The 17348-nt window shown below is 37.9% G+C and overlaps 1 protein-coding gene across 1 annotated transcript in view; it reads right to left on the minus strand.

Annotated features, from left to right (window-relative positions):
• Positions 1-17348, minus strand: part of nphp4 (nephronophthisis 4) — a 160784-nt gene that overhangs the window by 50639 nt on the left and 92797 nt on the right. The window contains exons 10-14 of the mRNA XM_086159231.1: positions 17201-17336; positions 14547-14599; positions 6554-6691; positions 2301-2458; positions 32-223 (exon numbers count right to left, since the gene is read on the minus strand). Of these exons, the coding sequence (XP_086015357.1) occupies positions 32-223; positions 2301-2458; positions 6554-6691; positions 14547-14599; positions 17201-17336 (677 nt within the window). The remainder of the gene's footprint in view (positions 1-31; positions 224-2300; positions 2459-6553; positions 6692-14546; positions 14600-17200; positions 17337-17348) is intronic.

Raw genomic sequence — 17348 nt, forward strand, 5'->3', positions numbered from 1 at the left:
CTTCATGTGTCCAAAACAATAAAGGCCTCACCTGGTAAATGCAAGAAACTGGAACACCAGTAGGTTGTCCTGTAGAAGGTCAGCCTCTTCACGGTCAGGATCAAAAGGCATAGGCTCTGTGGGGTCCAGAACTTCTGCCACTTGCCCACTACAGTCCACAATATCAGGGAAACCAGCAGAATAGAGGTGGGCAAGTGAGCACCTGGAGCTGGCTGAGGAGAAACTACAGAAAAAGATTTAAATTAGGAATGTGTCAGGATATTGAGTGGACATTACAAAACCCAGAGCACCTGGAGGTCATGTGTTTAACATCTACTGCGTATGCTTCACTGAGGTGATATATATATATATATATATGTAAACCAGTGGCTATAAACCAGTACTAGCAGAGTGGTACCTTCACACCCAAGTTTTTTTGTTTTTTTGTAGTTTTTTTCAAATCTGGGATCAGTTCCAATCTCACTCAAGATGACAATCTATTGATAGACAGTGTAACTTAAATATACTCATTGTATCCTAGGAAACTCAAATTTTACCGTTGGAAATATCTATTCCAAAATCGCTTTGGTTATGACAAGTGAGTGAGAGAATGTCAGCTACATCCATCAAGCAATGGTGCCATGAGAGCACTTAATGGAGAGAGAGAGAGCGGGTGCCAAAGTGCTCCCTGAGGATTCTCTAACGTAATTGGCTGTTATCTCTAATCACAGTGGCCACCTGTTTTTCTGCAACTCTGCTAACACTCATAACTTATACTTTCCATGCTGACACTAAACACAGAGCACAGATGGCTGGCTAAAGTGCAAGCACAGGACAATGAACGGTAATTTTTGGGCTTATCATAACAGGGGAGCTGCCAGTGTCCAGTCAGTAAACAGTTGCACTCAGAGGGTCAAATTTATGCAGAAAATAAACCATTGATCAAAGCTGCAGTGAAAAGGGGAGTTGATTTTTTTTTTCCTCACACTGTGCTGATTTCATGCTTCTCCCTCCTCATCGTCTTTTAAAATTATATCTCAACTTAAGTCTGGTGGATTAATTTTTGAACCACCATTGTTTTTTGAAAACGGGCTCAATCGGATATGCATGGCAACTTCGATTAAACTCCATTGTTCTAGACAAAGAAGTGGGTCATTCCACACTAAAAACAGTCAAAGGGAGTTTTTGGGGGGCGAGGTTACAAGTTAGCTGGCAGAGACGCTTCAGCTCACTGAACTGAACAGTATTGCGCCTGAATCTTAACTGGAATAAGTAGACTATTTCAACACCAGCTGCTTATTTACAAACTCTTTGTTTGAATGCGATACCTTCTGTCTGAGTCTATGTGCCAACTATTTTCTTGCTCATTTGGTGGTCCATGTCACCAGAAGTAGCTAATTGCTGCTAATATTTTGATATCCTTTCAAAAACTCATCATTAGTTTCAATTTAATGTTGGGCCAGTTTCAGTGCACAGTTCTCCTAGTAAATCATTGTCAAAACTGCTGTCTTTTAGCTGGGATAAATGACAAATTTTCACACTAAATAAGAATATGAGACCATTACCCCAATAAGGCAGATGAAAGAGTTGACACCATTTCTTCAAATTGGCTAGAAACAGAGTTCTTCTACTTACAGACAGCACTGCTACACAAGAATACATACTGCCAATTAGTAAGCTGATCGATATCACTCTGTAGACAGCAAGACAGTGAACTATTGCTGTAATGAAGAACTGTACAAGGTTTCACACTGAGTTATCAGGATACGGTGGAGATAATAGTTATGGTGTTTGGCTATTTTTTGTAACACTGAAATTATTTAAAATAAACATAAACCACTTTAGAGAACGTATACAAGGAAAACCTGAGAAAACAAAGAAAAACAAAAAAGATCTTGTACAATAATACACATTTGTCTGTTTTACGCAAAGGCCAGTCCTTTTAACAGTGGGAGAGCATTTCCAGCATAGGCTGGACATGCGCACAGACTACTATGCTTGCTCTTGTTTGTTAGTTCACATGGAAAATCCTTGCTGCAATTCGTGCAATACAGCTAATGGTGACAACAGCATGCAGCAGTATTTCCAATGCTTGTCATAAAGGTTTAATGGACAGTCAAAGATAAAAGCAGAGGTATAGACCCATTTATATGAGAAATTCAAATAGAAATAGCTCTCATGTACTACTTTACTATTTTATCAGTACACTGATGGATAATTCTTTATAAAATACCCTCAATGACTGTTAAATGTGGTTGAATCTGTTTATGACAATATTTAGGTATATCAATATATGAAGCAAAAAAAATAACTGGGCTTACCTAGGCACAGTCATTCCAAGACTGATGACAGGAGCATGTACTGGGGTGAAGGGTAGTTCCTGCAGTTGCTCTGCTTCATCCTGAGATGATGTTGATACATCTCTTCTTGGATGAAGGTCCATTTCTAGGTGAGCGATACTGCTGACCGCTGAGCAGCCCTACAGAAAAATAGGATGCCAGGTTATAGATGATGGAAACTATGAGCATTTAATGGGATGGTTTTTGCTAGCAAATGAGTCGTCAAAGGATTTTTTCACACACCATCGTCACACAAGTACAAGTAAAATCTGAGTCTGGTCAATTAATTAGCAGAATTTAATCAGTCAAATCAAGCAAAGTGGGCAGCACGGTGGCGAAGTGATTAGCGCTTCGGCCTCACAGCACTTATTATTATCAGTTTCCACAACTCTTTCTCATAGCTTCATTGTATGGCCCATCAACTCTATCCCTCTATAGTTACCACAATTCTACATATATTCCTTATTCTTAAACATGGGCATCATCACCATTATTCTTCTCACTCACTTAGATCCTGTTTATTAATCTAACCAGAAACTGTACCGTGCCTCTCCGAGACATTTCCATACCTCCACAGGTATATTGTCAGGACCATCATCCTATTCAGTGACCTCCTCACCTTTACTACTCGCTGCTACTTTCCTCATTCATCTGCTCCGCAAAGGACTCTTACCATCTTCTCATCACTCTTCCAGCATCTGTCAATACATTTCCCTCTTTATCCTTAGTCAAATAAACCTTCTGCACATCCTTTCCATATCTATCCCACTGTTTTGCTCCCTGAATAAATCATTTTTAGCTCTTACTGTCGTGCATAGCATACAAGTCATCACACACTCTTTGATAAGCCTTTGACACTTTCTTCTTTGCTAATCTCTTTCTCTGTGCTCCTGCACTTCCTCAGTCCACCACCAAGTCCTCTTATCTACCTTCCTTCAAGCATCACAACAAGTACTCTCTTACCTGTCTCCCTACTCTGCCGCCTTACGCTACTTTGTGGCCACTTTAGATTACATCGTCCATACAAGATGTAGTCTACCTGAGTGCTCCTACCTTTGCTCTTTTAAGTTACCCTACGTTCCTTCTTTTTATGGAAAAAAAAAGTATTGACAACAGCCATTTCTATCCTGTTTGCTAAGTCTACCAACATCTGTCCCACTGTGTTCCTATCCTTGAAAACCAAACCTACCCATTACTTCTTCATTACCTCTATTGACTGCACTAATATGACCATTGATTACCACTGAATTATCAATGTCTTACCCGTGGGGATAGTCTTCATCACTCCATCTAACTCACTCCATAAACGCTCCTCCTCCTCCCCCAGAAATGCTCATGTTTTTAATTTCAAACATATGGTTCGACTGAAAGTACTCAATTTAGAAGTTGATATAGGAATAGTTTTGTTTCACTATCTCTTTGAATAGTATTGTCAAACGTATTGTTTGTTATTTTACCTTATGTCATATCATATTATCAAGAATATCTGTGATGGTCATGTGCTTCACCATGTAACTGCAATGCAAAACATAAAATATATTATTTTTGTTTGTTTGTTTGTTTGTTTGTTTGTCTGTTTTTTTGTTGAAGTGACAGTAACTCCTTTCATACCTGGAATAACTTTGATGACATCATAATATTGTATTTGTTCAATTCCTTCATGGAACCAACAGTGATGGCAAATGTAAATCCATTTTTCATTTGTCAGTATTATCTACTGACATGTAGCTGTAGACCTTGCAGGATACGTAATCGTGTATGTTAATAATTCAACTTTTGTTATTGTGTCAGGTGCATTTTTTTTTTTTTTTGTTCTGGTGTGAGCTATTTTAAGTAGTTCTGTTCGCCAATCAGAGAACATAGCTCTATATCACTGGAAAGTCAAGTGAACTTTTGGGTGATAAACTCAACCAAATGTTTTAACATATGTGCTATAAAAACACTCATGTTCCTCTTCTTAATAAAAAGCAAACCGTAAATCGACTGTCGCTGCCAGTTGAAGAGCCTCCAGCATTTTTAACTAGCATAAAATAATGACTTCACACAAGACTGGAGGGTGTTTCCATCAAGATTTGTGATGAATTATGAGCCAATGACCTTTAATGGCAGGTGTTTTGGAGTCACGAGTTAGGACAAAAAAATATTCAAATCGTATTTCAACAAAGAGTATGATGTGGGCTAAAAATTTACATATCATACTTTTTATAGCTTCAATTAGAGGTCTTTCAGGGCCACCATAAGCAGAACAACATCAAGGTGCATAATCTGCTTCAGGGTGTGACCCATAAAACAGGTCTATTCCATGTAACCACCAATATAGACAACAACATAATCATTCTCCTGCTGAGGTTGAAATTAAGACCAATAATACTCAATTTGTGCAACGCAATACACTGCAACAATAGACCTTAGCTATCTGTATTTGGGACTGCAGTGTATTAATTTTAACTGTGAAAAAAAATACATGCATTAAGGTTTATTCACATCACAGTTTGGTTCAAAGTTTTTAAAATATGTCTTTAGTTGTGTTTTTCTACTGATTAGACTCTACGAGTCGGATCCGCAGTCTCTGAAATAATCCTGTCATAGGTTTCATGGCTTATGCTATACAGACTGTTGGGATGAAATATAGAGAAATCCATTACAGCTGATGCTGTCGAGTTAGAATTTTCCCGACAGTCAATGGCAGCTCACACAATCTACTGCGATAATAAATGGAAATGAAGAAGATTAAAAAAAGCCGATGATAGGTGTCGTGTTCAAACAGCCATGACCAAGTGAAAAAAGTGGACAATGATGTAGTGTATGTACATACAGGATTTCACACCGCTTCAACCACTATAAAAATTACAGACTGTCAGTTACTTTACAAGACTGCCTCTGGTTCAGGTCAGGCATTAGAGGTAGAGAGAGGATATAAGAAAAGCTCTCATTTCCTTGTTTGATTGAAATAGTGCTCTGGTCCACAGTCACGAGTTTGATATTCCCGGTGTCTGTAATGATCCTTTGGGACACTTGTAAAATGCCCCTAAGAGGTATTCCCATAAAGATATTAAATTTATGTTAAACTGTGACAGTTGAATTCAGTCAAGGAATTCGTTTTGCCTGTTTTCCTGAACTATTTTCTCCTGTCCAAAGATTATACAGCACCAAATTTGCATGAGTCGCTGGGTATAAAAAAAGGAAGTCTAAAGTGTATGTTGATAAAACAAAGTTTTTCTCAATCAAAGACACACCCACAAACAGACTCACATGACACTGTGCAGGGTTGAGATTGTTCTCTCTCGTTCACTTTGGGAAGTTGTGTTGCTCCTCTGTGTGACGTTAGCATCTTTGCTTGTGAACATGTCAAGGTGGCTTTCAAAGACAGGATTGAATTTGCCAGCTGATTCTCTGCAGCTAACAACTACACCTGGAGGAAGTGCATTTTGGCACACTGCTGTTAACTTCCACATTCTTCTTTGTCTCCAATAATGGAGTCTTTCATGCTTAAGCTGGAGCATGATGACACAATCACATATTTAGTAGGTATTAGTTCTCTTTTATGTATAACTCTAGCAATGGGTATCTAAGTTATTATCATTATTACTACTATCATTGTTAGCACTATTAAAAGCTGTTGTAATAGTAGCATTATTGCTGGTGCCCTTGTTGCTATTACTTTATAGGGATTTAACCTCAGTATTATATTAGGATGGCTTAAGGTGGTGTATTTATAAAAGAAAAAAAAATCAGCCAGGACTGCAAGTGACAACAACTGCAGTACACAATGTAAAAAGAAATTATTTTTAATGCATTTCAGAAGATATGCAGTTAATATGGGGACTACTATCTAGGGTGAATTGAAAGACAAATCTGGGAATAATGATTAGAGAGAGTTAAAGAAGCAGCAATGGTAGCTCCAACACTGTGTCTAGCTGCTGTTTAGTTTACAGGTATTACATATGCGTACCTTCATGGATATATGGCTGGAAGCCAAGTGCTCTAGAAGTGAGTGTATCTTTGAACTTGGAGGATGTCTCCACATCCTGGGGGATGCATAAAAATGCTTATGTATCATGCTGTGTGTTTTAGTATTGCTGTTTGAATTTGCTCTTTTGGTGCAACTGCATCTTAGACTCCCTTTTGTTTGGTCCCTTGTATGTGTCTTCCCATTGGTAACGGGTGTATGCATGCGTCTGTTGGCATGTGCATGCATGGAGTTGTGCGTGTGTGTCTGGGAGTGGAAATCTTACGACATGTGACAGCTGGTGGGCTGATGCCAATAGGGAAGGATGGAGCAGGGAAGAAAATGACTGTTGCCAAGGCAACGGTGTGCTGGAGTGGATGATGGTCGGGTACCGTGAAGTAGCTGCCAGCTGAGACATTGAGAGCTGCAGAGAACAATGCAAATTATTTTTCTGTCATTGTTATTCAGTTATTATAATGTAATGAATGAAATGTCACAAACATGTATTTTATAGGAAAAACATGAGCCATATAAGACAATAATACAGACCACTACATGGCACTGGTGCGTAAAATCATTTTGCACCTCACCTGGCTCCATTTACAAAATCCATCTTTTTTATCAAATCTTGCTAGGTCAAATTCAAAATTGTTTATTGAGTGTTCTGAAGACTTTTGAAAGGGAGCAAAGAAAATTCTACGTAATTTGAATAATTCCATTTACCTTCAACTAAACTTCAACTAAACTACATTAAATTAGATCAATTTTACTGACAAAACAAAATTAAGTGTTAGATACTGTGTTTTAAATTTTCCAAAATGAAAAAAGCATATATATATATATATATATATATATATATATATATACAGTGGGGAGAACAAGTATTTGATACACTTCTGATTTTTCAGCTTTTCCCACTTACAAAGCATATAGAGGTCTGTAATTTTTATCATAGGTACTCTTCAACTGTGAGTGACGGAATCTCAAACAAAAATCCAGAATGATAAAGTGAATGATAAAATTACACACCTCTACATGTTTTGTAAGTGGGAAAAGCTGGAAAACTAGCAGTGTATCAAATACTTGTTCTCCCCACTGTATATCTATTGGGCATATTGTTCATGCTGGAAGTATATCATAACCGGCATCAAATGACCTTTGGCTACATCATGAAATCTTTTGGAGAAGAAAACAATATCACACCCACACCAGTAGGGAAACCATTCTCTTTTTTGTTTTTATTTTTTTAATTTACCTCTGATGACAATTCCTCCTGCTACAACAAACAACCCTTGGAGCGTTTAAGGTGAAAGTGTATTGATTCAGCCTCCCAAATTTTGTGAGCCAAGTATCAGCACTTTATTACACATTCACATCAGAAGTGCCCTTGAGCAAGCCATCCAAGCCCAAGCTGCTTCCTGGGCTCCTTGTGCCCCCCGCCACTGTGTGATGGTGTGTTTATGGGTAGTTGACTTTCTTGTCTCCTTACTATTCTATAACTAAATAAGCAAAGGAATGGAGACCATAAAATGTAGGCAGCTACATCAAAGGTCTGGAAAAATATCTCACTGGTGAAGACTTGGAGATTGATGGTAACCTGTAGATCCTGACTGCCAATGGTAGTGTGGGATTTTCTCCAAGTATGGACACAAAATAGCTTGTTTAGAGCATTTTTTTATCTTAGACACCAACAAGCTATGGAGAGGAGCTGTGATGTCCTTTTAGTTGTCTAACATTATATTTGTCCAAAGTAGGGCAGAACATTTTAATTCCTCTGACATGTCCATTCCATGAGGTGTCCTGTGAGTTGATGGTCAGAGCTCTGAGTTTCAAAGTCTGGCCATGACATCATATAAAAGAAACACAGTTTGGACTTCTGATGATGGCAAAGGCTTGTCACAATGGATATAATCCTAATTCAAATTCAAAGAGACATTTTTCCCCCTGTAGAAGTGACTGAGTAGACTGTTAGTGGCTTACACTGTAAGAACTGCAGTACAATGTTTTGGTTTGATTTCAGTGACACTTGGACAAAAGATATTCATCTGCAAGTTTTTTTGTCTTCCCGTTGAAACAGAATTATGCAATATTTCATCTAATCAGCCTAATCTAATGTTTCTGTCCCAGGTCTTGATTTCACAATGTGCTATCTATATTTCTTTTCCTGACTGTCAGGAAACAGAACATCCAACTTGGATTTCTTCCTGCTGAGATAATGAATTTTCCAAGGGTAAAACATTAATTTGACTATTTTAACATTCAGGTAAACCTTGGTCTAACCCTCCATGGTGACAATGAAAAGTTGTATCTCTAAACTCTATGTGGTCAATAACCTAAATGTCTCTTTCAGTTGGCCTCATATAATTTGCTGTTTGTGAGCTGTTATTGAATCTGAGTCACTACAAATGGCTGTCTGGGAGACAATAAAGATACTGCATTTGGCCATTTTGAGCAGTAATAGAGATGTTCTCTCACCCATTGATGTGCTGGACATACACACACACTCACTGATCCTCCATCGCTTGTGTGAAAATTGTCTTTGATGAAAACGAACCCACTTAAATAGACTATACCAAATATATCTTTCTACTGCTACCAACTCCTAAAAATCAAAAGAAAAGGAAGTTATCATAACTTGCAGAATATTTCTTGTGCTATCTAGATTGCGCATTTTTTCTGGAATTAAAATATTTATTCATACACATACCATATGCATGAATTGTAAACATTGTAGGAAATGGATGATCCAAAAATAAGTAAAAATAGATTGGTGTATACTCTATTCTGCTCTTTTCAAACATGTCAGATTCTATGTGTCTGGGTTACACTGTTTGTTTGAAGTATGTAGATAGATATTCAGAACAGATGGATAGATTGATTATCTTTTCTTTGCTTTTTTTGTTGTTGTTTGTTGTATCGTTTCCATGTTCATTTATTCATTCAAATCTGTGGCCATCATGTGGGAAGCTTTCCAGGGGTAGGTGGTTTCAAGCCAGAGATGCTACTTCACAAACGTATTCATTGCATTTGAAAGCTTTTTGTCTTTCCCTTTTCCGAGTTCAAGCGCTTAACCAGTTTTAAACTATAATTTTAAAGAGAGCAATGCATCAAATGTCTCAGTCGCTAAGATAAAGTAACAATTTAAACAAAAGTGGTTGGACTCAGAAACGGGCCCAATGAGGATAATATCATTTCAGTGGCAAATATATTGTTAGGAGTCAGTGTAACCATAAAGCAAGCTACTTTTACTGTTAGTCCAAGTCAGAATGTTCTGAAAATGTCAATACCAGTGCGTTGTCAGAATTAGTCCTAACCAACAATTCATGTTAAACATATACACGTGCACACACATGCATACAAGCACATGGGAACGCACACACATATTACAGAGAATACAAGGTAATTATCTTCTGCATTCATGCCCTGAAACCCATGAAGAGTGTGTGGTAACAATCTTTCTTCATGAGACTTTTGCTTGTATGTAGATGTAGATGTAGGCGTGATAGGCATTACACCTCTGAATATGCATAGCATATTCCTGTTTATGTCTGACAATGTAGTTAATATTAATACAAAGTGCTTTCTAAGAGTACATACCCCAATTGTTTTGATCAGCAATGCATTTGCATGCATGATTGTGTAAAGTGATTCTGTGGGCTGTGTGTATGGTGGGGAGAGAAAAAATGACATTAAGTCAAGCTCATCATTTGCCTCAAAAAGAGAATATGAGACAAGTGTGGTTTAAATGAGAGGAGGATTAAGCAAGAAATCCAATGAAAAAGGTGAAGAGATTGGTGGAATTAAATACTGAGAACAAAAGGTGGAGAAGTCAAGCACAGAAAGGGAGACAATATTAGAGATGCATGAGAAAGGGGAGAGTGCCAAGTCAAAAAGTGAAGAATAGGGATTAACTCAGAGTAAGCATGAGTGATAATTCTGTATAATTGTGTTTCAGAATTTTATGAGAGAAAATAATGTATCGGTAATATTGAAAAAAGTGTTTTGATTTAAGATCAAGTTTTAATGGTGTTCTGGTCCAAGTAAAGGATGGCAAGTTCCACGCTCACAGTCATAAGTAGGACTCAAATCAACAGATGAGGTATGATGTTTCACTTTATGTAGATGCTAAAATCACAGGAAATAAAAATTTAAGATCATGTACGTAAATCTTCCAGAGTAGTATTGAATACACAACTGATACTGGGAGTTTTTCCACTTTACCAGTTGATGCAGTAATAAGTTGTTGAGCTACAGTCTCCAAGGAGTGATAATTGTGATACAAACAACAACAGGAACAGAAATCAATTTTAATCTCAGAGAAAACAACTTGGGCTTTGTTTAACATAAATATCAATCTGTACATACCTTACATCGATACTATTTAACTCTGACCATTTCCTTAATTGCATTGCTATGTCTGTAATAGGATTACATAACCCCCTCTTATTTCTCGACAAGAAAGACAAACAGTACACAGTAACAGTAAAGGGTATTGTAATGAGGTAGTCTCACAATAACATTGTGCAAAAGAAACAATCTGATGATTTTTGGAGAAAAATTCAAACAAAAATAAGGTCTAACTCTATAAGGGAAGGTTGATGAAAAATAAGGTTTGACTGTGCCAGCACCCTCTGCCAAACCACCTTCTGCCAACAACAAACAGCAACATGGCCTAACCTCTGGTCCGACTGCTACAAGACCACCAGGGTCAACAGAACACGAACATGACCCTGAAACATGGCCAGAGCCCAACGTGCGAAATCCTCATCAACACAGACAAGACAAACAAACTTGACTGCTCTCCCAAATGCTGTCTATAAATATCACGGGCTCTTTAGCATTCAGCACCGTGGCAAACAGAGTGTCAAGGATCAATAATTTATGCAAGCAAGAGAAAGTTGTCAGATCCAACAATGCCGACAGACAGAGTTTGAGCATAAGGCTTGTTTACGCTTGCCATTTCAGAGAAGGATGCCATTGATTAATCAGCACTTGACAGCCATGTTGAAGAGGAAAGGAAAAAAAATGTTGAACAGGGAAAATCAGTTTGCAGTTGAAACAAATACATTTTTAAATTGTTATATTTGAAAGGGTAAAAAACAGAGATATAGAAACAGACTCATTGTGAATTTTGCAGGAAGTTATAATGAATTGGAGAGAGACTGCGAACAGAAACTTCAGACTGTTTTGTTTCTTTACAAGAGATAAAAACACAGATGGGCATGTCCTCTCTCTTTTATGTGAAGTTATGAGCGAATGTATTTACCCTTGACTGCAGCAGGATGAAAATGTCTTATATAACAAGTTGATTAAGTGAACCTGTTTTCAAAGGCTCTTCTCCTTAAACACCCAGCATAATATGGATTGGATTGTAAAAAATAAATCAAATTTGATTAAATAAAATCAGTGTTATGGAAGTGTTAATAAGCAAAATTATATAAATCTAAAAAATTGAAGAATTAAAACAGTAAAAAATTGTAATTTAAGTCAAAAGTAAACACTTGCTACATTAATCAGCATGAGGCAGACATAGAAACTGCCAATTTCTGCGGTGACTGGCAAGTTCGTTGGCTTTTGCTATCTTGCAATGAATAAAAAATCATGTTTAAGTGTGCTTAATCAATAACTTATTCCAACTTGATATATTCTTACTGTAATATTGCTATCAAATAATTAGCAGGTTTTCATTCTGCATGTTGCAGATATAATTCTGCGAAACAAAGCTCCATCACCATCATTTGGAGTAGTATCAGATAATTAAAAGACTATTCTCTTTTGTTTTATTTCTCTTCACCTACAACTAAGGTGAATAGCTGTCTTTCAAACCCCTATAATGCGTCTGCCTGTGTCAGTCTGCTTTTAGGTGTTGCCATGTGCATTTGTTATAGCATCTTTGTTTAATGTGAGGTATCATGTTCTAGCTCTTTGCTGTTATTATGGGGTCTGCTCAAAAGGTACAGGATATAAAATAATGCTCTTAATGGACCCTCCCATATTATTATTTGTCTCCAACTACCTGTTTAGATAATCTTTTCATAGTTCCCCCACTCAAAACAGCACAGCCATCATTTTGAATAAATGCCTCAATACTCACTGACCCTAGGCAGAAAGAAACCATGCAATATTGTCCAATCTTTATAACTCCATTTTATGGCAACTGTGTAACAGCAGCTCTTGACATGATTAATTTTTTAAAATACTGTTCTCTAACTCGTGTACCAATTTAATTATTCAAAGTCTACTACACAGTAGTCAACTGAGCATTTTAAAATTCAAACAAAGCAACACATTCTCTTTTTAGTTATGAATTCTTCCCAATAGGCAGACCACATGTTTAGGAACATTGTATTGATTGAAGGCAAGAGAGGTATATCCCTGATCTAAATGTTGTACCTCAAGGCACCTTATTAAACCTCAGTGCCTTTGTCTTTAGCTGCCCACTCGAATATCACTTCCTGTCCATTTGTCTAATCCCAAATGAGGGTTGGTTTGTGTAGTTCATTGGTACACTGGGTCCAGCCCCTAATTTGTTCAAATCTTAAATGAGATAAATATGTAAAGTGGGGCAAATTTTGGCCCAAATAATTGGTACTGAAAAAGGGCAAATCTCTCTTCACCCTCACTTGCTCTATGTCACTGTGAGTATGCATGTGTGTGTGTGTGTGTGTGTGTGTGTGTGTGTGCATGTGTGTGTGTGTGTGTGCGTGCGTGCGTGAGTGCGAGCATGTGTGTGTAAATGGTCTACACTTATGTAGCGCTTTCAATACCTTGCAGTTTCCAGGCACTTCCAGGGACATTATCCATTCACACATGCACTCACACACCAGAAGTAGAACTGTCATACAACACGCTAACCAGACCATAGGGAGCAAAGGGGGTGGGATGGGGGGAGGGGGGGGTTCAGTTATGTACCCAAGGACACTTCTGCATGCAGACAGCAGAGGATCGAGCTGCCATCGTTCCAACAGAACAGGCACCCACTCTACCAAGTGAGCAGCACCCTCGTGTGTGTGTGTGTGTGTGTGTGTGTGTGTGTGCGTGTGTGTGTGTGTGTGTGTGTGTTTGATTGTGTCCCTGCCTCATCCCAAGTATAAGAAGCATCCATCAAGTCCCCCGTCTCAATTGACGATTTCCACTCCCGGGTGCTAGCTGAGGGATGATGTAACACCCTGTGGCTTAGTTTAGCTGGGATGAACAGACACACAGCAGCACACGCGATATGTGCTCAGCAATGGGACTGTACTAAGTGTGAGATGTGACTCATTGATCACCGCCCACCACTGATATGACAAATGCATCTCTATGGTTCAGTTGAATGTATTACATATTCATTGCACATGTGATAATTATCATTTTAATATTATGCCCACATATTTCCAACAGTTTTTAATGTAATATCAATTCATATAATTATTTATCTATTTCCCATTATTCAGAAATTTTAATGATTTTAATCATATTTAAAATAAGTTAATCAAATGGAAAAAGTAGAACTAATGACTAATTGTGCCCTTTTGCCCCTAGAAGCAAATTCTAATATGCAGATATTTTCAAGTGTTTTAAAGCTATTATCAAGGGCAGCATTTCCCTTTATATCTTACTTCATTGTTGTGAAACATTCAATGCCATCAAGGAAATCAATATCTCGATTTATATAAATCTTAACAAATCAATTAAATCTTTACTCGTCACTATAATCCCAAGGTTTCAGAAACACTTACTACACAAAGAGGTTCAGCGATCATTCTAGACTATGCGACTGCATGTTACTATTGATTTCAGTGTGAGGAAGTCCAAGACGTTTTCACCAGGAAATCTATGATGAACTCAGAGCATCCTGAATGTAACTCAGCTAACAGGATATGTGTCTTTGTCAGTGAAGTAAAGAGCCAGGAAAATCCTTCAAGGACTAAGGAGAAACTACCAAACTGTGATTGAATTGGTCTTTCAAGAGTTACACTACAAAATTTGTCCAGATCATTCCAGTGACAAAGAACAAAAATCACACTTTATATTGTACAATTGCAACTTCAGGAGACACCCATGAGTTTAGCAGATATTATATATTAATATATGTGTATGTTAGACTGACTAGTATGGGTCTATGGATCCAAATATACAATCTGTTCAGATAGACACACACACAAACACATACACACAAATAACCCACAAACACAGACACACATATATACACAGGCGCCAAAAGATCTGTGAAGATATGTGTCTTGTCATTGAGTTCAAAACTTTACACAGACAGAACATGTCACATGGTAACTCACCCCCAGGCCTTGTGGTGATTCTAGTGGAGATGGGGGTTCAAAGTAATTTTGACCTAAAATAGGAACAGGAGCGTAAGCAAACACAAGTAAAAAAAAAAGCATGTAGAGTTACAACAAAAAAAAATAAGTAGGTGTGAAGATTCGAACTATGAAAGCATTGTTCTTGTTGGCCTCCTTATCTGCATGTCAACTGACTGAGGAATTTAACAACCTACTATGAAAGCACTGTGATATGTTCCCACTGCTCTACTTACCTTGCTATCCACTGAGGTTTGATTTTTAATGTCATATTCAAACGTGAATGATAATGTACATTGATGGAAAAATTATGCCTTTGTAATTACCGTCATGTTAACTGTAAACAGTAAATTGCACCCTGAGGTACAAATCAAAATTTTAGTGGCATGGATTGGATATCCTCCTGATTAACAATGAAGTAAAATGCTAGAATACACTCAAAAAAAGTTCACAATCAGCCACACATCTACTCTCATATACCAACGGCTAGATTTGGATTTAGATGTCATACTGAATTGCAAGTCTGACAGGTCATTCTGGGGGTTTGGATGGTAGCCATGGCAATGCCTCTCTGACTTTCCTCCTCTCCCACACTTTCTTCGTCTCTGTGCTGGGCTTAACTGGCCTTTTGGAAATTGATTCATTTGCCTGGGGTGTCTTGCTGTAGCTCCCATCTGTTCAGGCTACATGTACAAAGGGCGGACACAGTGCAGGACTGGCTGGGTCTCTGTCACAAATGTGCACTGGCGTTTTCTGTGCAGAACCACTTTGTTTTTACGACTTTCAAATTTCACAGTGTTTTAGTGGAAAATATGTTTCACCTCATTAGCTGGTCTGACACGGAACTGGCTTTTTATTTGTGATTAACAAGAGGCCCTTTGACAGCTGAGCAGACTGGCAGAAATGTAGGAGGCACTTATAGATGCAGATGGCACCAGGGGTTAAGAAAGAATGTATTTAAATATGTAAAAACAATAAGACTATAAAGTTCATTAATGCGTATCTGTGTCAAACAGCAAAGTCTTTTCCATATGTATGTATGTGTGCGCGTGTGTGTGTGTGTGTGTGTGTGTGTGTGTGTGTGTGTGTGTGTGTGTGTGTGTGTTTTCCTCCTTTCATGTAAACAACTAGGGATTCTGCTACTAAATTATAGATTAATGTGTCCTGGTTCTTTCTAAGAAATGATTGATTCAGAGGTTGTGAGACACAGCAGGACTTTTCCATTACATCTTGCTGCAGAGACAAATTACGTTTTCAGACTGGTCAAGCTGTCTTGATCTGTTTTCATTAGATATCTTCAGTTGAAAGTCACACACTTAGGCATGCCTATGTACCCACCCATAAGCACATGCATGTGCTTATGCACTTATGCGCTTACACACAAAGACTAATACATACATTGTTTCTGGAAAAACAAAATCGAGGATGCAATCAAAGAATGACAGTAACCCATGACATATATTCTCCTATGAACAAGCTCAAGCCATACATGCTTGTGGGCGTTCTTGTGAAGACAATTGTATACTGATTAAAATGTAATTATTAGGCTTCACCAGTAGTCTTCTCTGCACACTCAGGAAGTGGGCCCTGATCAAGACTATTCTTCTCTCCCACAATTAGTTAACGGCGTCATTAAGAGAGAAATCATTGAGCGTACGGCTGGGGTCCACTCAACTTCTTGCTGTCACTAAAATTGAGTGGATGTGTGTAGTGTTTACTACACTTTTAATCAATTCACTGACAGCCACAGAGCAAATAAGTAGTTTGGGTTTCAGTAAGAGATGCAGAAAGTGGCACCCCATTTATCTTTTGCTGTGCGTGGAAAGTAGCATATATAATCAGAACTTTGTTTCAGTTGGAGGCCTCTTTTTAGCAATCTCGGTTCAGGGGGGAATTTTTGGATGAATAGTATTGAACGATCATGTTAAAACGAGTGAATGAATAAAAATGCCTTTGTGTCAGAAATCATCCACTTTTAACTGAAAACTCCAGGAAAAAATGCGGAAAAAATTGAGATTATTATTCAAGTCTGATTTTGCATTCTTCCAAGCAAGCAACAGGAATTTAGGTGAAAATTTCAAATGACACTGGCTGCATACAATTCTGTTCTAATCTATACAATTTTAAGGATGTCAGTGCCAGTCACTCAGAGCCTTTTGTAGTTAATAACAATTACAATTTAAGAATAGTTTTATTTTAACGATTTACTTCACTTATATCAAAACGACTACAGATATGGTTGCGAGTTGCTTGAGTTGAGTGTGCAGACCAAAATACAGGTGTAACAGTGTCTATTGTCAGGTAATTTAAAGAGCAGGAAACTGGAATGGGCAGCGAAATGCTTAGTTTATCCTTCATTTCCCACAGACACAAGTCATAGTGAATGCTGATGGAGAGAGCAGGTGGTGCCATTGATAACTCTGCTGATGTGAGATTATATACAGAGAACAGGCTAGTTTGACAGCTAATGCAGTTCATTGTACCTTGTTTTATTATGCAGGCTGAATGTACATTTCAGTGTTACAAGGATGCCTGAACATTAGCTTATTAATGGATGAAAACTCATGTTTGAGATTGACCTGCAACTTTTTTTCCTCCGTATCCATCGTATTATTATTTTCTTACAAATAATTTACCTTGTGAAGGTGATGAGGGTAATCTCTGATGGAATGCATCCCGTTGCTTTTTCCTCAGAGATAACTTTGGGCTGGGACCTGCCTTTCCAAGACATGGTGACAGCCGAAACACTATCATATCCTTCACTTCCGAGACCTAGGTCAGAGC

This window comes from Fistularia commersonii, chromosome 14, assembly GCF_037954325.1.
Source record: "Fistularia commersonii isolate RoL2024-O1a breed Wild chromosome 14, RoL_Fcom_v1.0, whole genome shotgun sequence".
In the NCBI taxonomy this organism is placed as follows: Eukaryota; Metazoa; Chordata; class Actinopteri; order Syngnathiformes; family Fistulariidae; genus Fistularia; species Fistularia commersonii.